Source organism: Notechis scutatus, chromosome 2, assembly GCF_049901735.1.
Source record: "Notechis scutatus isolate UNSWTSFEM ecotype Mainland chromosome 2, rNotScu1.2, whole genome shotgun sequence".
Lineage (NCBI taxonomy): Eukaryota > Metazoa > Chordata > Lepidosauria > Squamata > Elapidae > Notechis > Notechis scutatus.
The window spans coordinates 196,931,988-196,956,559 of record NC_142010.1 but is presented as its reverse complement, the minus strand read 5'-3'; the positions used below and the strand labels follow the sequence as shown (position 1 = coordinate 196,956,559).

General features: G+C 36.2%; 1 protein-coding gene across 1 annotated transcript in view; it reads left to right on the top strand.

Moving 5' to 3' along the window:
- Positions 1–24,572, top strand: part of UHRF2 (ubiquitin like with PHD and ring finger domains 2) — an 84,896-nt gene that overhangs the window by 51,516 nt on the left and 8,808 nt on the right. Inside the window, exons 4-11 of the mRNA XM_026676011.2 lie at positions 2,427–2,645; positions 9,312–9,421; positions 11,212–11,398; positions 13,400–13,523; positions 14,963–15,070; positions 15,576–15,680; positions 20,638–20,744; positions 21,367–21,529. Of these exons, the coding sequence (XP_026531796.1) occupies positions 2,427–2,645; positions 9,312–9,421; positions 11,212–11,398; positions 13,400–13,523; positions 14,963–15,070; positions 15,576–15,680; positions 20,638–20,744; positions 21,367–21,529 (1,123 nt within the window). The remainder of the gene's footprint in view (positions 1–2,426; positions 2,646–9,311; positions 9,422–11,211; positions 11,399–13,399; positions 13,524–14,962; positions 15,071–15,575; positions 15,681–20,637; positions 20,745–21,366; positions 21,530–24,572) is intronic.

The following is a 24,572-nucleotide window of genomic DNA, read 5'->3' as shown; positions in this document are numbered from 1 at the left end:
ATAAAAAGAGAAGAGTACAAATTACAAGCCTTCGCTGACTATTTGGTTTCTATTTTAGAAGATCCACAAAATTCGGGACCAAAACTCACAGAGCAATTAGATGAATTTGGAGAAGTTGAGGGGCTAAAAGTTATTAGGGAAAAACCTAAAATACTTACGAAGAATATGACAAATAAACAAAAAGTAATTTTAACTAGGATAATGGACATCCAGATAAACAAAGTTAAATACATGGGGATTATGATTTCGGCAAAATGTGCAACACTTAAGGATTATAATTATACTCCATTAATTAAACAATTAACGGAAGATTTCAGAAAATGGGATAATTTAAGATTTTCTTTCATGGGGAGAATAGCATCCATAAAAATGAATACATTATCAAAATTATTGTTTCTTTTCCAAAATGCTCCTGTAAAATTGGAAAAAAATTTTTTTTTATTAATTGGACAAATTAGTATCGCAATTTATATGGCGGAAGAAAAATCCCAGAATCAAGCTAAACTTGTTGCAGGATGCTACCGAAAGGGGAGGACTTGGCCTACCTGACTGGGAATTGTATTACAGAGCAGCTACTTTGACCTGGGTTAAAGACTGGATAAATGTTAAGAATAAAAGAATGTTAACACTAGAAGGATACAATCTACAAGCAGGGTGGCATGCCTTCCTGTGGCAAGACAAACAACAAGTTCATGGATACTTCCAAGGGCATAAAATTAGGCAGGCTCTATTAAACGTATGGAATAAAACTAAACGACAAATGTATGTTGAAATACCAACTTGGTTATCCACATTAGAATCATTAATGCACCCACACGTACTTCGCCAGGGGGGAGGTCATTACACATGAGGATATAGTAGATGAGAAGGGAGAGTTAAAAACAAGGCAAGAGTTGAAAGACTTGGGATTGGAGATAGAATGGTGGGCTTATTTGCAATTACAATCAAGTTATGGTAAAGATATGAAAGAATGGGGAATTAGTAGGTGGAAAACAAAATTAGATAAAATACTATTGGGAACAGATGAGAAATTGATTTAAAAATTTATAAAGTGCTATTGGAATGTAAATTGGAAGAAGGAAAAGTAAAATAAATAATGTTGGCCTGGATGAAAGATTTTGGATATGGCATAAATTTGGATGATTGGCGAACCTTATGGGATAGAAATAAAAAAATAACTTTGGCGGCACCATATAAAGAAAATTTATATAAAATGTTTTACCGATGGCACATCCCACCATCAAAATTGGCAAAAATTTATCCGAAACTATCCCCCAAATGTTGGAAATGCAATAAAGAAATTGGAACATATTATCACTTATGGTGGAATTGCAAAAGAGCCCAAATATATTGGTTGAAAATTAGAAATTGGATAGAAGAGATGTATACAATTAAAATAGAATTTAGACCTGAAATCTTCTTACTGGGAATTAATATGGGAGACTATAATAAAGATGTAACATACCTAATAGTCCATGTCACTACTGCTGCAAGGTTAGCTTTTGCCCAAAGATGGAAAGGTAGTGAAAATAATGAGGAAAATTTGGATGTGCACTGAAATGGATAAATTAACTCAAAGAATTAAAAAATAAGACTGAATCTGATTATTATAAAATTTGGGAGAAGTTTTACCACAGATTGAAAAGAAGGAACGAATAAGTGTATCAAAGATGATGTGTGTGTGTGTGTGTATTTTTTATATTGTAAGATAAGCAGGTGTGTCGGGATGTATACACAACATTCATTGTTTTTAAATGTTTTTCCTTTTTGTTCGACTAATAAAATAATAATAATTTTTTATCTCGCGGACCACCAGTGGTCCCGCCCACCAGTTGGTGACCACTGGCCTAGACTACTGTTGAAACATATCATCGCAGCTTTAGATGCCTCTTGAGACCTTTTGTTATCATTATTTGTGGAAACGGAAACGACACTGAAATTCTAAATCTTATGTTTTACTGAAATTACTAGGGTTTATTTGCAAATACATTTTAGAACTGTGTTCTTCTATATATCTCAAAATAAGATAATTATTCAGATTTATGCTCACTTCTTTATAGTCACATTAAGAAATAAGAGCATTTTTCTGTCAATGAGTTATACTGTATAATGCTCCATTGATATTTATTTTATGTGTTATAGTTAAAAGCCAGTTCAGTCCCATCAGCGTGTCACATAATTAAAAAAAAAAAAACAGCACAGAGAGATTCTTTAAATATCTTCACAATCCTTCATGTGCATTAATGGTCTTTGGGGAACACTTCTCACATTGACAGTAAAATTCTGCTGTTTCAAAAGCAGGTCCCCATACATTATGGACTTGATTTTTAAGGATTTTTAAGGAGCTGTTGTATTATATAGATTTTTTAAAATGTGTATTATGATATTGAGGTTATTACAACTTTTGTTTTCATTCTTTCTTCAAGATACCCAGAAAGTGGCATTGTGGAAATGAATGTCCATAATCTGCGGCCTCGAGCAAGAACTATTTTGAAATGGAAGGAATTACATGTAGGTGATACAGTAATGGTTAATTACAACGTAGAGAGTCCAGAAGAAAGAGGATTCTGGTTTGATGCAGAAATTACCTCTTTGAGAGAAATTTCAAGGACTAACAAAGAGGCTTATGCCAAAATTATGCTGGGGTAAGATTTTATTGATTGATATTGCAGTCTATCTACATTTTTACATTATTTCAGTAAATAAAACCTTTCAGTATAGCACAAAATTTGTAATTTCTTTCAATGTTATTTTTATAGCAATAAGTTAAACACAATATTGCCCTGTCTTTCTAATATTAGATTTATATCCTATTTTCATTTTGGGACTCAAGACAGCATACATAGTGCTCTATCCTCCCATTTCCCCACTTCCCCCCACCCAGAACAATAATTTGTGAGGTAGGTTGGATAAAGAGAGTGTGACTTGTCCAAAGTCATCCAACACATCTCCATGCCTGGGAGTAGACTAAAACCAGGGTCTTCCTTCCTCTCGCTAAACACCTTAACTACTATATCATGCTTTCATTCATGTTCTCTTTCCAGCTATTATTTGAAATATGTAAAGTACAATTCTGGAGAAGTTTGCTCAGTAGTAAATTCTGTTGAATTCATTACTGACTTACTTTTGATAACTCAACATAAATCAGCCTGATTTTCTTCATAATGGTAGGTCTGGTTTTGTAGCACAGTGGACACATTAATTCAATTTACACAGAAATTAAGATTCTTATATTTTGATTTTTAGAAATACCATGAAATTACAAAAAGAAACGATACACCAAAAATATGACAGCATTGTAGTGATTTCTGTGTTTCAGTAACATAGCAAGACATTTCAACCATGTTATGCTTCTGATTTTCCAGATCATTTTGGCTTTTGGGAAATAAAGAGTATGCAAATGGAGTATTTCACTGTGGTAATTTTGCTTTCCAGAAGGAAGCATTCTCTTTTTATATAGTTAATCAGTGTTCCCAAATCCGAAGTAGACTTAGGTCTCAGAACTGAACTTGGCGAAAAAAGAAATTACTCAGCACAGAAAAATTGGCTGAATTAGCAGTTTGGACAAGAGCCAAGAGGAGGAGGTGGATGTATCTACTCTACCCCTTTCTCCTCAGCTTAAATGTTTTTTTCCACTTTGCAACAAGTCACCAGCTCATTAGTTTTCTTTCCCTCAGATTACGCTTATTTCAGCATTCTCATAATCCTGTGGAATTAAATATTTTGGCAATGTACTGATCTTCATTGTGATAGCAGAGGACTGCCAATATCCTGAAAGAGAAGAGCCTTGCTGTAAAATCAGAAAGAATAATAAATAGGATGAACGCATCTGCAAAAAAAATGATAATAGGGAAAAGCAGCACAGTTAAACCTTAAATAATTTATTTTTTCTTACATCAGCAGACTCTGAATATCTCTTTGAATGCATTAGAAAAGATAAAGTTATTCATAAGTTTTCTTCATGGAAACACCTCTAGTCCTTTGTTCCTGGAAGTGTATAAAGCTAATGCTTGCTAATACTGAAGAAAAATTAAAAGCAATTTACATTTGAGATATAATATAAATCCTGATGTATATACTTGAGTCATTTTTGCCCACCTAATTGATGCTACAATTAGCAAGTGTGTAGCCATATGAAATAAATGAATAAATAAAGTAAAATAAATTATTTACGGTTACTATTTCAATCATTAAAAAACCCTGAATGATGAAGCTATTAGAGGTATTTTGAGTATGAAGTATGTTTCAAATTTAGGCAAACTTTATTGCTGGCAATCTGTTTAAGTAATGTGTGGCAATTCATGGTAAAAACTAAATTTGAATATGCAGCGTTGCCCATAAAGCAGCATAAGATACTAATAAGGGATTTATGTGAAGGGATGTAATTTATGCAGGAGACTCCTTTTTGAAGACAAAAAAATAAGCAAGTTAGATGGTTAACCTTATGTTTTTCTGTATGGAACTCTTGCAATATTATATAGTGATAGGAAGGCTAATTAGAAGGTGTATTTCATTAATTAAACTACTATCCAGTATTATGCTCTGAAAACATAAAGAGTATTTCCTGCTAGAGTTGAATATGCTTGTCCATTTAATTACACTGAAATAAATGAACAAATATTACTTGTCCAAAATAAAGAATCAGATCTATAATCATTTTAACTTCATGGTTCTGATTTAGATGTCAGCCCGATCAGTTATGCTAACATCTTGTTCTTTAATCTTTTTTTTTTATTTCCCTGATTTCTAAATATGTTTTATTGTTGGCTCTTTAAAAATATATGCCCTCAAGCATATTATTATCCTTCTTTACTTTGTTCCATTTCTATTAGCATCAAATGAGTTTATTTGAAAGTGCTTTGTATGGTTGTATTTATTTCTATATTGATCATTAAATATATATGGCAAAATGAAAATAAAATTTAGGTTGTTGATCTATTATTGTTTGATCTATTTTCTGGTTGATGGTATTGCTTATTTGTGATTTTTTTCTTAATATAGTTAATATGTAAATTGTTAATGTTATAGTATGATATTTCAAGTAGATGCATTATTTGCTTTTCTGTGAATATAATATTAGTGAATATTTTCTGGATTAATATACAGTAATAATATTGCTATTTCACAAATGAGTTTGAAGCATGCTTTTATTTAGTTTTTAGTTCAGTCCCTGAATCTTATTCAAAAATATAATGTATACTTGCACAGTAATTTCATGTTGTGTTCCATTGGATAGCATTCAAATTAGACTGAGATAAATTCAGTTGAATTTTTTTTAATAAAAGTTTTTATTTTTTAAGACAAACATATATGTACAAACAAAACATAAAAACATAAAACCATCTTCCATTTTATATACATACAGTGTGTCAGTTGGTTACAAATCTTTTGTGTTATCCTTTCGTAGTCATTACAGTTTATATAATTTTTCACATTGTCAAAGTAACATATGCTAAGTATTTGCCGGCGTATAAGACGACTGGGCGTATAAGACAAGCCCCCAACATTTCCACTCAAAATATAGAGTTTGTTATATACTCGCCGTATAAGACGACCCCCCACTTGGAGGCATGTTTTCAGGGCAAAAAGTCATACGCCGGCAAATACGGTAAGTTGTAACACTTGGGGTATTCTGGATATAATTCTTGATTGACACCCCGCCCCTTTCCCCCAAACTTACAAAGCCACCAAAATGCTTTAGAGAGGCAGCTTCGCCTTTCTCAGGCTGGCACTCAATTCCTCTCCCTTTCTTTGTGACACCGTTGAGCGATCTGCTTTTTCAGGGAAAATAAATAAATAAAAATAAAACTGGACGAAAAACAGTCGAGTTGTTTCTTAATATCTTTCCACCTCCCCAACCAATTTGTCTCCAAGGGTGCACCACACTGATTGCGACATTAATTATTTCAGAGAGAGAGGGTGGGGGGGAGAAATCTTGCTTCCTACTGTGGCTTTTTCCTGCGCATCGTTTTTTCCTTGGCTTTGTGGTTGTTACTTCTTACAGGGAGGGATAATGAAATACCCACACTGGGAGAAAGCGGAAAGGATGTCTATTTTCCTGCTCACTAACTTTCCAGAAAGCGTCGAGTTCCTACCCCAAGACTTGCCAAAAGTCCAGTTCATTCATTTGCTACCTTTCTCCAATGAGATCCAGATCTGTTTCACAACGCGCTTAGGATCTTATCTTATTATCTTATTATTATCTTATTAGCCTTGCTCGGTCCATCCAAGAGAGAAGAAGGCAGACGGTTTTGCGCTCAGGGAGAAAGGAAAAGAGCCTCTCGCTCACGCTGCACACTGCCCCCCTCCACCCCAGCAACACTTAGGAAAAGAGTTACACAAGCATCCTTTCCAGAAGTGAATCGGGGGATTCGAGCAAAGGCTGAAACCGGGAAGAGAAAAATTCCCAAAGAAAATCGCACGAGCAGCATCCCATTCCTGGGAGAAAAACAAAAAAACAAAAACACGAACTCTTCCCGAAGCACAAAAGCAAGGATGGCGCTTTCTCAGCTTTGAGCTGCGTCGCTGCTCTCCCACCCCTCCACTCGTCCCCACGTGCGGCGAAGTTTCTGCCACTGGAGGGGGTGGAGGGGGATGGAAGGAGGTGAGGGATGGGGGCAAAGCCTGGAGCCTGCCTGTCCGCTCGCACGAGTGGAGTGGGTGGGTGGGTGGGTGGGTGGGGGAGGAGGAGGAAGAGAGACTCCGGCTGGGCTTGAAGGGGCTTCGCAAGTTGCGGAGCTCCGCCCCGTCGCTCTTGCACCGAATGACAACAACGTATTTGCCGGCATATAAGACGACCTTTGTTATATACTCGCCGTATAAGACGACCCCCCACTTGGAGGCATGTTTTTCAGGGCAAAAAAGTCGTCTTATACGCCGGCAAATACGGTATATATTTATCAGTTATTAATCATCCATGACTAAACTATTTCTTCCATCATTTTATACGAGATATTCCAAATTCTATTTTAAAATTTATATTGTACTTTCATCCAATGGTTATATATGTCTATATTATATTTTATATCAATCTATTGAACTTTTATTACAAAATTATCTCTTACATTACCATGTCTTTTTGTCCAACCATTGATAAAACAAATCCCATATCATATAAAATTACTTATCTTCTTGCTCTCTAATTTCAAATGTCAATTTACTCACTTCAGCACAGTCCATAATTTTCTTAATAACTTCCTCATGCATAGGTATTTTTTCATTTTTCCAATTCTTAGCAAATACAATTCTAGCCGCTGTTAAAACATTTACAATCAAATATTTCAGCTCTGTATTGTATATTTCCGGTATAATTCCCAATAAAAAAATATCTGGTTTAAAGTCTATGTGTTATTTTATCATTTTTTTCCAACCATGTGTGGATTTTAGTCCAATATCTTTTTGCATCCGAGCATGTCCACCACATATGATAATATGAACCAGGTATCTGATGACATTTCCAACATTTATCCAATTTGTTCTTAAACATTCTTGCAATTCTCATCGGGGTAGGTGCCACCTGTAAAACATCTTACACAAATTTTCTTTATATGCAGTTGACATTGTCATTTTATAATTTTGAGACCACAATTTTTGCCATTTCTCTAAATCAATCCCATATCCAAAATTTTCCCCCCAAGCAATCATCATTTGTTTGACTTGTTCTTCCTCCAACTTAAATTCTAATAAATGTCCATAAAGTTTTTAAATTACCTTTTCATCAGTACCCCTCAGAATTTTATATAAATCAGTCGACTTAACATAAATACCTTCTGTTTTAAAATCTTTATCAAATCTAGATTGTATTTGCAAATATGAAAACCGATTCATTTTTACACCTTGTTCTTCCAACGCTTGCATAGATTTAAGTTCACCCTTTTCATTCAATATCTCACCAATCTAACTGTTCCTTTTTATATATTATTGGATAAGAAAAAGCTTCGATAGTAGATATCCATAATGGAATTTTTAAGTAATATTGTCTTTTTATCTTCTCCCAGTTCAAAAACAATACCTCTCTAATGTAATGTCTTCTAAAATACCCCTGTGTTTTAGTTCTCTTATACCAGAGGAAGGCATGCCATCCCAGCAGCAAGTCATGCCCTTCCAAGGTCAATAATCTACTGTTCCTTAATGTTATCCATTCCTTTACCCACATCAAATTTGTTGTTTGATAATATAACTCCCAGTTAGGCAAGGCAAACCCTTCTCTTGTTCTTGCATCTTTTAACAGTTTAAGTTTTATTCTCACTTTCTTGCCCTGCCAAATATATTTCAGCACAATTCTATTTAAGTCTTCAAAAAACCCTTTCCCTAGTCGAATTTGAATTGTCTGGAATAGATATAAAATTCTAGGCAATACATTCATCTTAATTGTAGATATTCTCCCAATCAATGATAGTTGTAAGTTTTCCCATTTTGCCAAATCTGTCGCAATCTGCTGTTTGAGTTTAAGTAATTATCCTCCTTCAGTGTGCTACATCTTGGTGTAATATATATCCCTAAATACTTAACCTTATTTGTGACCTGTATTTCTAAAACTTCTTCCAACTCTTCGTTTCGTCTTGCTAACATATTCTTTGTTAATATCTTTGTTTTATCTTTGTTTATTTTTAAACCTGCTACTTTTCCATATTCTTCTATCGTTTCTATTAATGTAGGTGCTGTTTCCAATGGGTCCTCTAATATAAATACCAGGTCATCTGCAAAGGCTTGCAATTTATACTCTTCCTTTTTAATTTTCATTCCTTTTATTTCTTTTTCATCTCTAATATTCCTATTCAACACTTCCAATGTTAACACAAACAGCAGAGGTGACAGTGGACAACCTTGTCTTGTCCCTTTTCTTATATCTATGGATTCTGTTAATTCTCCCTTTACCATCACCTTTGCAGTTTGTTTATGATATATCATTTCAATGGCTTGGATAATTTTTTTTACCAAAGCCCATTTGTATTAATTGCAGTAAGATGAATTGCCAACTCACATTGTCAAAGCTTTTTGTGCATCTAAAAACATCAAGGCCATTTGCTTTTCAGGATGTGCCTCATAGTATTCCAAAGTGTCCAGAATTATTCTCACATTGTCTTTGATTTGTCTCTTTGGCAGAAATCCATTTTGATCAGCATGGATAAAGTTATTTAAATATCTTTTCAGTCTTTCTGCCAAGATAGAATCAAAGATTTTGTAATCTGAATTTAGTAGGGATATAGGTTTATAAATTTTAACTTGCTGCAAGTCTGTATCCTCCTTCAGTATAATTGTAATATATACTTCTGATCATGTGAGTTGAATATTTTGTTTCTTAATTTCAGGGGCCCAGAAGATGTAATAAATGATTGCAAACTACGTTTTATAGAAGAAATATACAAGATTGAAAAACCAGGAGCATATCCATTGACATTTGCAGATGGAGAGTTCAAAAGTAGGTAATTGGTCTGCCTATGAAAGGTTTCCCATTTTTGAATAATATTTTAAACACGCTATTATTAAAAGAAATATATTAATATATTTTTCAAATAAATATACAATTCATAGAAATAACTTTATATTAGAGTGTGATTTAGATATTTGTAGAGAAAGATATATGTAGAGAAAACCAGAAGACAATGATTTATTATCTGCAAAGGTTTGCACATTTATGCTGCCACTGTCATATATTTAAATTCTGCTTATTTGCCAACCTCTTTTGCTAATAATTGTCTTTTATAGGCCCAAGGTGACACTAGAGAGTAATCTTACAGTCTTACTTCAGTCCTGAGTACTGTAATAAATTACTGCTTGATTGCATTTAAAGGAAAGGAAAGAAATTATAGGAGGAAGAGGACATATTGAACGAATGCTCAGATGACTTGGATAGTCTTTCTTCAGCAGACATTTCTCTAAGAGACATAATCAACAGCCCAAGTAGCTCTCTTCCACTTGCCCAAAGAACCATCTTTTCCCCAGGTCCTTAGTGAGGAAGGAGATTTTAGATGAAAAACTGTCTACCAGGGACTCAGTGCAACTGTTTTTTCAATGTGATTTGACATTCCAGGCAACAGCTTCAAAGGAATAAGTTTGGTCTAGTTTAAAGCACCAGGTAAGTAAATAGGAGTGTGATTTCTAGTCCTACTTTAGGCATAAAAGATGACTGGGTGACTTTGGGTCAGTTATTCTGTCTCAACCCAACCCACTTCACGGGCTTGTTGTGGGGAAAAATGAGGAGGAATAAGTATTAGGTATATTGGTTGCCTCAAATTATTTATAAAAAAAACAAAGGTGGGATAAAAATCTAATAATAATAAATACCTGATATTATTCTCCTATTTTCCCAAAACAACCCTGAGAGATGAGTCAGACTGACCAGAGAGAGCAATCCAAAGTTACCCAGCTGGCTTTCAGGCCTAAAGCAGGATTAGAACTCAACAGTCTCCCGGTTTCTATCTTGGTGTCTCCTAAGTCAGTATTATCCTCCAGTTACTTTAAGGAAATAGACCTTTTGGTGTCTCCTTAGATCAGATACTGATTGAAATCAAGAGGAAGATACTCTTTCTTCTCCCCTCTAAAACCACCAAGTGCAAGAAATCCAGATAGCTGAACTGAATTGCCACCTAAAGAAGCAGTTAATGCACCAGCAACAGTCTAGGGACTAACTCTTCTCTGCCATGTTTGCAGGAGATCCAAGTGAGTTATAAGTTATCAAGATCCCTTACTGAAAGGAAAGCTTCACCTCGTCTTCCAATATTGATTTTCCATCTCCACAGATGCCTGGGTGCTTTGCTTAGTTTATATATATTGGACCATGTGTCCCTGTAGTTTTAAATATTTCTACAGGCATTGTGGGAAATCAGTAAGACAATACGCATTTTTAGTAATATGGTAACATTTTGTCTGCCTTTTATTTACGTGCATCAAGACACCAAAAATGTGTGATCTAGCTCTCTGTGCAAATGTATTCTGGCCAATAACAAAGAGTGAACACTTCATAGTTCATGATCTTGAATGAATGATTGTCTGGTAGCCTGCATTTGCTTGCATTTAAATTTGTTTTCCTGGTGGCTTTCACCCCAGGAAGTCAAGCTAGGGAATTTTGATGATCATTGTATTTGCTTTTTCAATGCTTATTAATATTTTCAATATTTTTTGGTTTATATAATTAATTTTCTGTGCAGCTGGTGTTCAAGACTCTTTTTAATCACCTTATTTCCCTCACTCTCTCTTTTTTCTTTGCAGGGAAGAGTGGTCCTGAATGTAAACATTGCAGAGCTGACCCAGATAAAGAATGTCGATTTTGTTCTTGTTATTTATGTGGGGGGAAACAGGATGCACACATGCAACTTCTCTGTGATGAGTGCAATATGGCTTACCACATATATTGCCTGAACCCACCACTTAGCAAAATACCAGAAGATGAGGACTGGTAAGAAACACATGCGCGCGCGTACACACACACGTGTACACACACACACACACACACACACACACACACACACACACACAGTCTATATATATTCAGTTTTATTGCCAATATAATTAAAATTCATTGATAGAGGCTGTTATTTCTAATGCCCTTCTAGTGCTAAAAGAATGGGAAAAATCATTTTTTTCCTCTACACTCTAAATACCAGATGAAATCATACTAGTAACCCTTATTTATACATTTTATGCTTTTAGCTTTAGAAATTCTTGGAGTTCTTATATGTGATATTAGATATTGAAACCACTGCATAGTAACCATAGGCTTGATGCTCCTGTTCCTTTTACCAGCAAGAGTTTCTAAACAAAGATAAATTCCTTCTGTAATTTATAGATGTGAAAATTCAGATTTTTGCTTTACCCTGTTGTACTCAGAATTGAAAGAGATCATTTGTTCATAATCTTCAGCTCTGTGATTTACTTAGCTACTTCTTCTGACAGGAACCAAATAGAAGCTGTGTTTACCGGGAGATTGTTTGCAGTTCATTCCAAATGTTCAGAATTTCAAAATAATTGCAGTCTTTTAGGATCTGCAGTCTTTAGAAGCTAAATTTGGAATATCATATAATTTTTGTAAAACGATTAATTTTGCAAGTATTTGCTGAGATGGTAGGTTTTTTTTTTTTTTGTTCTGCCTTTAGTAGAGAATATCCAGGAGTTGTTGAGCATAAAACCTGTCTAATTAGGGTAACTATCATTCAACAGTTCTTGCTCAAAATCAAGGCTTAATTGTCTTGGACAGTGTAATTGTTATATTGTTCGCTTAGCCAGCTGCTACCAAATGTGAAAGTTAGATGCTTATCCTAAACCTGCAGCTGCAGGAGAGAACGATGATCACAGCTTCCCTCATGTAATTTCTCTTCCACTGGAGAAATCTATCAGATTTGTCCTAGTTTGTTTTTGTTTCTTAATGCTGTAATGATAATATGGGATCATGGTTTAATTTTGCATTTTATAGAACACAGTGTCAAAACCAAGCTTAAAGCCAAGAGAGAAGCAACAAATTATATCTAATTTTGCCCTGTTTATTTCAAGACCAAACCCCTCATACAATATTTACGGTTAGAACAACAGCCCCATCTCATAATATTGGAGGAAATGCTCCCCTGTGATCGCATGATTGCAGTCTAGGTGCTTGGTAACCAGTTTCTATGAATGACTGGTTTCAGTGCCCCATGATCACATGGTTGCCACCTGCCACCTAACCTAGCAGCTTCCCCAGAAAGTCAGTGGGGAAGCTGTCAGGAAAGTCTCAAGTCACTGGGATAAGTCTGCCCCACCTGTGTACTTTCACCCTAGTCCTTCTGTGTCAGCCATTAGTGCATGGCTCTTTTCATCCTTCTCTGCATTCCCTTCCTTACCCAGCATTAGCCACCTACCCAGCTGCCAGTCTAGGACTTGCAACTTTCCACTGGCTTTCCCACTGACATTGGTTATGGGAAGCCAGCAGGAAGTTGCCCTCATGTAACAACCATAGGCTTCAGTTAATGAAGGCAACAGATATTGGAGGGATTGCCATCGTTAAGTGATATGGTCACGCTTTATGACTGCATCAGTTAGCGGTAATTCCAGTCCCAAATATCATCATAAGCCAAATTATCTAGTATAGACCTTGAACTGAGACTTTGGAGGTTTAATCAGTCATGGAGTTTGCTGGATGATGTTGTGTCAATTTGTAAATTAAATCTCTGTTACATGATACTATGACGATAAAATTATAGCCACGAAGAAAAAATAACATATAAATGCAATAAATAAATAATATCCATAGGATTAAAAGAAGAAAGGGGTTTACAAGAAATTTCAAGAAATGTAAATATGAAATATAAACCCACAAGGAATTGTGTTTCAGATGCATATTGCAAAAAAATTCCTATGTTGATATTATTCATATTTTATTTATAGTTTAATAGATTAATAGATTTCAAAATAATTAATGTTTTAGGTACTGTCCTTCGTGTAAAAATGATTCTAACGAGGTTGTAAAAGCTGGGGAAAAGCTCAAACAAAGTAAAAAGAAAGCAAAGATGCCATCTGCCTGCACTGACAGCCAACGAGATTGGGGCAAGGTAAATAATGTTTAGATACCTTTGAATGTATTCTCTCTAAACATTTATTTGTTTCCTTACTTATAAACTTCAGACAATTTCACGAATCTAAAAAAGTTTAAAAAAATGTTTCCTAATGTCCTCCATAGTGTCATAATCCAAGTATGAAATGTAATTCCCACATTAAAAAAATAAAAATAAAATTAAAAAATAAAACAAAAACCCAGAAACAAAAACTCAGACAAGTTACCTGAAGTCACTAGTAGCTGCTACTTCCTCCATCTCAAAATAGCATTTTTTAATTCAGTTTAAACATCATACTACAGTATGATTTTTAGTAAACATAATATGGAATTGAAATCATGATTAGGAGTTGTAATTAATGATGTGCTTTTTTTCCTTCCATTTTGCTAGCAAAGTCAAATGAACGTTGTTATTATAGAATGGTTTTTAAAAGTAATTACAGTCATTTTTAAAAATCTTGTTTGTTTGTTTGTTTATTTATTCATTTATTTATTTATTTATTTATTTATTTATTTATTTATTTATTTATTTATTTATTTATTTATTTATTTATTTATTTATGCCACAGAACCCCAAATTAATTATTTACAATATCTTTTGCATTTATTTTATATTACTATGGCACTTAGATTCTAATTACATAAAAATAGATGTTTTAGTTCTTTTAGCATATTATTATTGTATTATTTAGATTATTTCTCAAACATGATATTGCAACGCTTTGTATGTGGAATGATTTTGAAAAAGAGTATTTCAGATATTCAGTTAGTTGAAAATACAATAGTGAAGATGGATAATACTTGAATTAAAGTCTTGGGTTCTGGTCAGTTTTTGGGTGCAATTTAATAAACCTATGAAGTTTTAGGTAGCTTGCCCCATGGCACCTAAAAAACTTCCCTGCATCACTGTGAACCGATCTCTTTTTTTAAAAAAGTAGTGAGATGAGGATTAATAATGGAATTTAATCGAGACAGCTGACTGGTTCCAATGAAATATTTTGTTATACCTATTTGGGATGGAGAATTCTGAAAATTTTAATTAAAATGTATGTTATGAAATATCTAAATATAATCGTCCACATTTATCAATAATGATTGGGCCAGGACCACCCTCATTCAGTGATAATAAAGCATAAAGTCTTGTGATCATGCTGAATAATTACAGCAGTTCTGGTAAACAATGTAGTTTTTATGCTATCTTTTATGTGCTGCCAGTAGGGAAGTTTGCTGATTTTATAGTAGTAGCTCTTCTAAAAAAAAAATTAGCAAAGCCAACTGTGATAATTTTTTAAATAGATCAACAGCCTGGTTTCAAAACAGCTTTTGAATACCCTTATTTCAATAAGCTATGAACTAAAACATTGCTAAGACCCATATTTGTTCATAAACTTTCAAAATTACTATGATTAATTGCTTGCCTTGTTCTCTTGATGGTAGGGCATGGCCTGTGTTGGCCGTACTAAGGAATGCACTATAGTTCCTTCTAACCATTATGGACCTATACCTGGTGTTCCTGTTGGAGCAACATGGAAATTTAGAGTGCAAGTATGTAGACATATTTTCTATATATTGTTTTTTACTCTTGTTTCACCATTGTGTCATTTGCATGAGTGCATAAATCATTACTTGGGTTTTTAATGTAATATTTGAAGTCAGTTAGTTTTTATGTTGTACTAGTAGCTGCTTTTGAAATTTTCCCATTGTCATGCTGTTTTATTGACAGGATCCCATCAGTATATTAGTATAAGATAATCTTTTGTGATCCTGGGTTAATATCTTTATTGTAAGATAAATCTTTTGTCTTGGATAATTGCCAAAAATAAATTTACTGCTCTATGGACTGAGATTTTAAATTTACCTTTTTAAAAATGTCAGCATTATAATATATGACAAAATATTTTTGAAATTGAGTGGTGTTTTGAGTACAATTAAATAGCTTTTGAATACATTTTTTCAGGAAAACAAGATTAAAGTATTTTAACTAGATGCACTAATATTTCACATACGCTATTCAAAACAGGAACATATTTTAAACTTGTTTATTTTAAAGGTGAGTGAAGCAGGTGTTCATAGACCTCATGTTGGTGGAATCCATGGACGTAGTAATGATGGAGCGTACTCCCTTGTGTTAGCTGGAGGATTTGAAGATGAAGTTGTAAGTTCTATATTCCGATTGGTTTATGTATTGGTGCTCTATTTGATTGTTTTATCTCATCTTATGTAAAAATATAAAGATGCTGGTAAAAATGTTTTTTTAATGTTTAAAATGGATTTATTTTTGTGTTAGCAAAATGTCAGTGGGTTCCAGCATTCAGCTATACTGAGATTCTGACTGGAGAAGGATAGAAAAATTATAGAGGTTTATTAATCTGACAGCTCAAATGATTCACCTTCACCAGCCAGATCAAAATTGATGCTTAGCCAGAGGCAAGACATGGATACTTCTTTCTGTTGCTAGGAGTTGTTTTTGGCAACAGAGATTAGTATTGGAGTCTTAGAATGAAGTTTAAGTTATGTTGTCCTACTAGAGAATGGAAAATACAATATGAGCAATAATTGTAAAAATGTAAAGCAAAGTTTGAATATTTAGATAGTAGTTAATGTTGGAAGAGAAATTAAAAGAACCAGGAAAGGTTTGTAAAAGGAATGTATGTAAAAGAAAGGAACTGTACAGAATACTTCTTTTTTACACAAGATATTCTATTTTTTATTTCTGACTTTTATACAGGGCTTATGCAATAATTGTAACAATAAAGGGAAAACATTTAAAAAGAAAGACAGCTGGGTAATTTTGGGCCAATCATACTCTCTCAGTCCAATGTACTTTGCAGTGCTGTTTTGTGAAGAAAATGAGAGGAGGGAAAAATTTTATTTAGTAGGGCTCTTTGACTTCGGTAATTTTTAAGACCTGTAGACGTGAACTCCCAGAATTCCTCAACCAGTATGGCTGGCTAGGGAATTCTGGGAGTTGATGTCCACAGGTCTTAAAGTTGCCAGGGTTGAAGATAGCACTTTGAGCTGTACAAAATAAAGATGGGAAATGTATCTGGCAAATAAAAATGAAAAAAAAAAAAAGGTATTTCAGTGGTGCAACCAAAAATACATTCATATAATTTTATTAGAATATTTACTAACATTTTGGCTTTCATAAGTTTCTTATGAAATGTTATAAAACATTTCCATTTACTAGATAATTCATTAACAGATTTTTATTGTGTAAATCCAGATTATCAACTGCTACAACTTTTGGTTGATTTAGTCAGATACGTCTGATAGCATTGAATTGGTGCTAACTGACATGCTTTGATATTTAATTAATGCTTTTTATTTATTATTCATGGTTCATGTTTTTATACAAAGTAGCTCAAGAAGATATAATGTATTTGTGTGTTTTACCCTATTTCCTCAGGCCTATAATTTTGTGATTATTGTTGCAGATTCCTTTTAGTTTATTGGTATCATTTGCCATTAAATGCTAATTAATTATTACTGAGATGATGTGAAGGTAAAGTGCATTTTTACTGAATAGCTGATGCCAAAAATCAGAATACTTCAAAGGAAAAGAAAGGTGCATAAGCCTTCAAATATTTCTCTTTATTTCCCAAAACAACCACAGAAGACTAGTAGCTCTCAAACAGATTTAATTCATGCTCACCACCCTTAAACCAGTTAAACTTTTATGTCATGCTAAATTATTTTGGAGGGGAAGGGTAATTTACATCTTGTGGAAAGGGTATAGCCAGGGACAGAAAGATTAGTAATTTATCATATCTGTAATGTCCAAATTCACCCAAAGTCATTCAACTCTGTTTAAAATTGTTCAAATTCACCCTTCTGAATGGATTTGCTAATATCATCTTTCCCTGAAAATACGACCTACCCCAAAAACAAGCCCTAGCTGGATTTTCACGCATGTACCTAATATAGCCCTACCCCCAAAATAAGCCCTATTTAAGCCCCGCCCACTGTCTGGTTGTATGAAGTAGGGTGAGGTGCATGGGTAAAAATCAAGCTGGGGGTATGCAGCTGCCCCATGGGCCCCACACCTACTTACATTAGGACCACTGCAGCCAGGCCTCCCACACCCTGACACCTATCATGTTGCTGCCCAACTTCTGCTGCATGGCTCGTTGGGCAGTCCGTGCAAGCTTTCTCCGAGCTGTTTTTCAGTTGATTAAAACAGTTTTAACTTCTGGAGAATTTTTTTAATGAAATTATGTTTTAAAAAGCTATCATTGGCTATTCTTTTCCTTTTGGCTAAACTCCTTTAAGTGCACTCCGACCATTTCCACTTGACTGCACTTTATTTCACTCTTGCTTCCCTTCTGAGAAGGCAGAAAAAAATGCAAGCCAAGTATGCGTATGTTATGCCACCGCTCGTGGCAGAAGGCTGTGTGGTATATTGTGCCATGTGCACGCAAGCATTGGTACTGGCACAATGCGCCACATGGCATCCTGCCACGAGTGGGAACATACAATATGCATATTTGGCTTTCATTCTTTTCTGCCTTCTCAGAAGGGAAGCAAGAGGGAAAGAAAATGTAGTCAAGTAAAATGTTTGGAGTGCACTTAAAGGAGTTTAGCCAAAAGGAAAAGGATAGCTGATGATAGCTTTTTAAAACATAATTTTCTCAACAACAAAAAAAAAACCAAACCCACACCAGAAGTTAAAACTGTTTTGATCAGCTGAAAAACAGCTTGGAGATAGCTTTACAGCTCGGAGTCAACTTGCACAGTCCACGCAACAATCTACTTGGCACACAGGCCGTGCAACAAGCCACTCGGTGTCTGGCTGCAAATGGCCACAGAAGTTGGCAGCAGCGCAAGAGGTATTGGGGTGTAGGAGGCAGTGGTCCTAAGGTAAGCGGGTAAGACAACTCCTGAAAATAAGACCTGGTGCTTATTTTGGGTCCAAAAGGAAATAAGACTGGGTCTTATTTTCGGGGAAAACATGGGTAGTAGACTAAAATTAATAAAAGTAATTACATACATATTTATATAATGTGGTACAACTTCAAGAATTATAATAAAACAAAAAGGCAGTCACATACCTATAGATCAGGGGTGGGCAATTAATTTCTGTCGGGGGCCACATGGAAAATCAGATCTGCGTTTGAGGGTCGAACCAATTTTATAAAAGGCCATTATATATATTATATATAAGAAAAAGTAACACCGTGGGTGCTCCTGCTACTACTTTCCACGCTTTCCAAGCGAGTCCCAGGAGAGAACAAACAGCAAAGCGGCGCTCAGGGGCATCCAAACCCACCTAAAGCTAGGCCGCTGCTGGTGGAACCTTGCCCTGCCTTGGTGCCCGTTTCCCGGCTCGGCGGTCCTGCTCAGGCGGCACTTTAAAAGCCCTCCTCCTCGCGTACGCGCCCGATGAGCCGCTCACCACGGCGGCTCCCAGCACCCGAGCAACTTCCCAGCAACTTGCGGCTTGCTTTTCCTCTCGGGCGCTCGCACCTGGCCCAGTCGCGCGGCGGAGGGGAAACCCGGAGCGCCACCGGGTTGCCTCCTCCAAGCAGCCCGCCCACCTGCCAGGTGGAACCCTTCCCGCTCCTTGGCGGGAAGATGCTCCGCCTGCAAACTTTGCCTTTGCAAAGTTTAAGCCTGGAAGCCCGAAACCGAGCAACTTCCCAGCAACTTGCGGCTTCCTTTTAACTCGCGGGCGCTCGCGCCTGGCCCCGAGCCGTGCGGCAGAGGGAAGCCCGGAGCGCCTCCGGGTCGCCTCCTCCAAGCAGCCCGCCCGCCGGGCTTCCCGAACCAATTTTATAAAAGGCCAGGCGCGAGCTGGGCCAGGCGCGGCGCCCGCAAGGAAAAAGGAAGGCGCAAGTTGCTGGGAAGTTGCTCGGGTGCTGGGAGCAGGCTTTTAAAGTGCTGCCCGAGCAGGACCGCCGAGCCGGAAACGGGGCACCAAGGCAGGGCAGGCTCCACCAGCAGCGGCTAGCTTTAGGTGGCTCCAAGCAGCCCGCTCCAAGCAGCCCGCCCGCCAGGCGGAACCCTTCCGCTCCTCGGCGGGAAGACGCTCCGCCTGCAAACTTTGCCTTTGCAAAGTTTAAGCCTGGAAACCCGGAAAAAAGTGGGGATCGGGGGGGACTCACCTTCGGAGAGGTCGCACTCGAAGGTGATTTCGAACTCCCAGCGGAGGCCTTTGCAAAGTTCTTCTTTTCTTTCCTACCCGAGAGCGCTCCGCACTGTTTTGCAGCTTTGGGGGCCACGCGCGCAGGGCAATATGACACGCCCAGCGATTTTTTTCAGGGCGGGCGGATTGGACAGACCAACGGACCAGATGTGGCCCGCGGGCCGTGGTTGCCACCCCTGCTATAGATGCACAAAAACAGAATAGTGGACCTTGTTAATGCAAACTGCTAGAAGATATTGAACTTTAAAAAAAAAGAGAGAGATAATATGTAAATATGCCAAAATATATCAAGTACAATAGTTGAATTGTTTTAGAATAACAAATACAATAAAATATTTAGGCAGTTTATAGACATATTCACAATTTTTACAGTATAGATAGAGAAGGTACATTGATATATGTTGATGTCCTCGCCCACCCCCAGTTAATGATGTTCTTGGAAAGTTTTTGCAGGTCTTTTAATCCTGAAATTTGAGGATAAGATACCTGAGAGAGGCATTCCCTATATCCTGGCATATAGAAATCTGTAATTAGATCCAGCTCTTTGCCACTAATGCAAATTTAGTGCATTCACATCTATCCTGGATATAGAACAGATATAATGGGAGAGTATGGAATGTGAGGATTTGTGTTGAAAAATCCTTCTATTTATGCTCAGGATGAAAATATCATTAGTATTCTGTTCCTCTCTTGCAGCCCATGTAAATTGGTCCTTCTAAAACACTGCCTACTGAAGTTAACGCTTTTTGTGTTTTTAGGTAGACACATTTGTATGCAAACAGATATGAATATGACCACATACAAATACGTCCCCAAATATCTGTGGCAGCACCACATAAAGTGTTGGTATAGTTATATATGCACAGCTGTTATTGCATGGGACTCATTTTCATCTTCTACTTGTATATTTCAGACTATCCTCAATCATAATTTGACATTTTAAAGGATAATTTATCTTCTTATATAGGACCGAGGTGATGAATTTACTTACACTGGGAGTGGTGGAAGAGACCTTTCTGGCAATAAAAGAATTGGGGAACATTCATTTGATCAAACTCTAACACACATGAACAGGTGCTTTTAAAAATATTTTCCTATTTGTTTTTTAAGGAGCAAGCATCCATTTTTAAGGAAAAACTGCACTTTCAAACAGGTAGTCATCCTAAGTCTGTTGCCTCTTATAGGTTGCTAAAGCATCTTAGAAGTCCATTGGAAAATTAAAGTGCTATGAGAAATCAAGATGTTAGGCAAAAGTGGATTGCAGCTTTTCCTGTAGAGAGAAAACAATATTTCTGCTTATTGCTACCCTGTTGATGAAAGAATAAAGCAGAACGGGTTACAAAGGGGGAAGATCTTTTTAGTTTTAATGGCTGAGTAAAGTTAGGAGCCCTTCAAATTGTGAAACACCTGCATCTGGAGACTGAAGCTTTGAGTGCCTGAATGCAGCACTCTTACATTTTTTGTGAAGGAAGAAAAAGGAGGATCAATTCAGGTTTGAGATGGGCATACTGTTTCCATAGGAACAAACTGCAGTTGATTCAGTAGTGATTCTATGCTTAACTAGCCTGCTCTGATAACTGTAGAGTATCAAATTGCAATAGTTTGGCATGTCATGGTAAATCCTCACTGATAGTCTAATACTTTAAGAAATATTCTGTTATGTTGAAAGACTTTTAAAAAATTTTTTTTTTTTCAGAGCCCTGGCTCTAAATTGTGATGCTCCATTGGATGACAAAAATGGAGCTGAGTCTAAAAATTGGAGAGCTGGGAAACCAGTTAGAGTTGTTCGCAGTTCAAAAGGTCGAAGGATCAGCAAATATGCTCCAGAGGAAGGCAATAGATATGATGGCATATATAAGGTAAGTATTGTTCTTCTGTTTGTCTTGGAAAATATTAATAGCGAAGTACTTTTTTTACTGCAAAACTTACTGATCTAAAAGATGCATGTGTATACTCTTTTGTGATTTCTGGATGTTATTAATGGCACATTTCAAGTATTCAGTGACCTTCTGATCTGTCACAGAGGGTTTAAAGAATGCCCTTTATGTTCACAGCTTTCTTTCATGCAATTTTGGATTCAACGCACTCTAGAAAGTATGCTCAGTTAAAATCAGTAATCAATTTGTTGTACTGTTGTATTGGTTGTCTATTATTTCAGCTTTTGCACAACGTATCTGAGGTGATGAAGGGAGAGAAAGAATTGATAAGTTGAATATATTTTCAGTAATTCAATAATATGTGCATTTAAAAAAATTGGATTTCTGTTTATAGCATAACAAATAGAGTTTTCAGCTGTTGGCATCTTTTTGATGATTTATGTAAAAAGCCCTCTAAACTTCTCCAGCTAACTTTGTCTATTATTTATGCTAATTTGCAAAAATTAAATCTGCCACTACCAGAAAAAAAATGCCTTGATTCTTAGAAAATGTGGCATATATACTTTTTAGAGAAACAGTCTGGTTATCAAAGATTACTTATTGTGGAAGTCAATATTAAGTTCTTTCTTTACAATACCATTGCTTAGGAAGTCCACTACAACACAGTGGAGATGATCAGAAGCAAGATAGATAAATTGAGATCAATACCTCAACTTGCCTTTGTATGTAAGTTGCTTTTCAGATAGCATAAGTTTCTTTCCTAGAGCTAATGTATATGTAGAGAGAAATTGCTATATCTAGATATGCTTGGATGAAAAAGATTCAAAATCCACATCAACTTGATATTTAGATCTGGTTTTAACAAGTCAACTGCTTAGTATTTTTTGTGATCTCTACTGGGAGGGAGATTAGGAAAATGTATCCTAGTTACTTTTCTGGGATCTTTATTCTATGGCTGTTCATTATTTCTTTCTAGACAGTTTTCCTGAATAAATTGTGGAACTTTTATTTTATTTATAATTTGTCAAACAAAACCAAAAACACAAATAATATAAAGAATAAAATGACAGGGACAATAGGCACATTGGTGCACTTATGCACGCCCCATTTACAGACCTCTTAAATATGAAATGAGGTCCACAAAAGTCAATTTGTGACTAAAACTGTGAAAATTTGTAGCTGAGGCAACTGCATCAGGTAGAGCATTCCAGACTCTATTACAAAAATCACATTTTTACAGTCAAGTTTAGAATGGTTTACATTGAGTTTAAAACGGTTTGAGCATGTATTATTGTGATTAAAACAGAAAAAGTCATTTACAGGTAAAACATTACTATGCACAATTTTGTATGTAATACCTAAGTCCGACCGCAAGTGATACAGTTCCAGGTTATCCAAACCAAGAATTTTGAGCCTAGTAGCATAGGGAATTTGATTATGTACAGAAGAGTGCAAAACCTTTCTCGTAAAGTACTTCTGAACCTGCTCGATTGTGCTAATTAATATCAAATATATGCTGGGGTGGGCTGCTGGGGGTTCTCAGAGGTTCGGGAGACCCCCTAGCTAAGATTCTGTGCAGTTCGGAAAACCCCCAAATCCCACTCCTGGCTGGCCCCTTCCCCCTACCCACCCTCCCCACCCCTCCCAGGAGTCCCCACGCGGCTCGTTTTGGATGCAGGTAAGTGCAGGGCACGCACGGAGGCTCAGGAAGGCCAAAAAATGGGCCTCCTGGAAGTTTGGAAAGGCTGGAAATTGGCCTCCGGAGCCCAGGGAGGCTATTTTCACCCTCCCAGAGGCTCAAAGAAAGCCATGGGAGCCCAGGGAGGGCAACCCTCCCCCCACCATGGTGCAGGAGGCCGACTAGGGCATGGCCACACCCACCCAGCAACTGGGCAGAGAACTCTTTGCTAAAAATTTTGAAGCCCACCCCTGGTTATATGATAGGGATTCCAAACAGTTGAACAGTACTCCAAGATTGATCTAGCATAAGTTTTATAAGCTCTAGTTAGCAATACAATGTTTCCAGAAAAAAAACTTAGGTAGAATTAAATTAACAACTCTTTAACATTGGTTTCAGGCAACTACTTTATTACTCTTCCAGATATTTTAATGTTAACTTTTGGTTTAAATACAGGACTAAAACTATCTTAATGGATTATCTATGCTGAAAAATGAATAGGATTCATGACCCTCCTAATTTCTCTAGGCTATCTGTTTTACAGTAGTTTCAAATCTTTTGCTGTTGCACTTCTGTTTCACACAAATGTATCCAGGGCATCCAATGAGACTCCATCTTGTTTCTCATGTTCTTCAGTATCTACTTGAACTTTGGAGTGGGATGTCATCAATATGCTGATAACACCAGTTTGCTTGCCCTTAAGGAAATAGTCCTTGAGGGCAAATGCTGAAGTTTGATAATGGGCTAAATGCAGATGAAGAAACAAATGAAATCCAGGCTTATGTTAATTGAATCTTGGGTACTTGGATGTTGAACTTTAGCTTGTTGTGGATGTATTGCATCTCTTCCTTTTCCACAGAAATGGAAGATCTCATTGATTAAGGTTGCATCTGTGATAAAGAATCCATTCCACTTGCATTGGCAGGATATCTGGATTGATTGCTAATCATTGTTAGCTCCTTTTTGATCATTGTGATTTATCCTTAAAAAGCACCTGGAAGTTTTAGTTGGCATAAAATGTGGCATATAGGTTGTTAACTAATAAAATAGTTGGGAATGATGCGAAAGATATAGTGCTACTATTAAATTTTAGAGTGTGTGGGCTTATAAATTTAATAAAAAATAGGAAATAATAAAACTATAATACACAGTTTAGGACCTGACTACCTGAACAGTTGCCTTTTCTTTAACAAGTCTGTAGAAACGTTATGATTGGCAGAAGAAGCCTTTTTGTGTGTGTGTCCCCAGACTCAGAAGCTCTTCTGTACCACATTCATATTATGGAATGTACTCTTTTTGGCTTTTATTCTCCCTCTGTTTCTTAGAAGAGCATTCATGATGCAACTC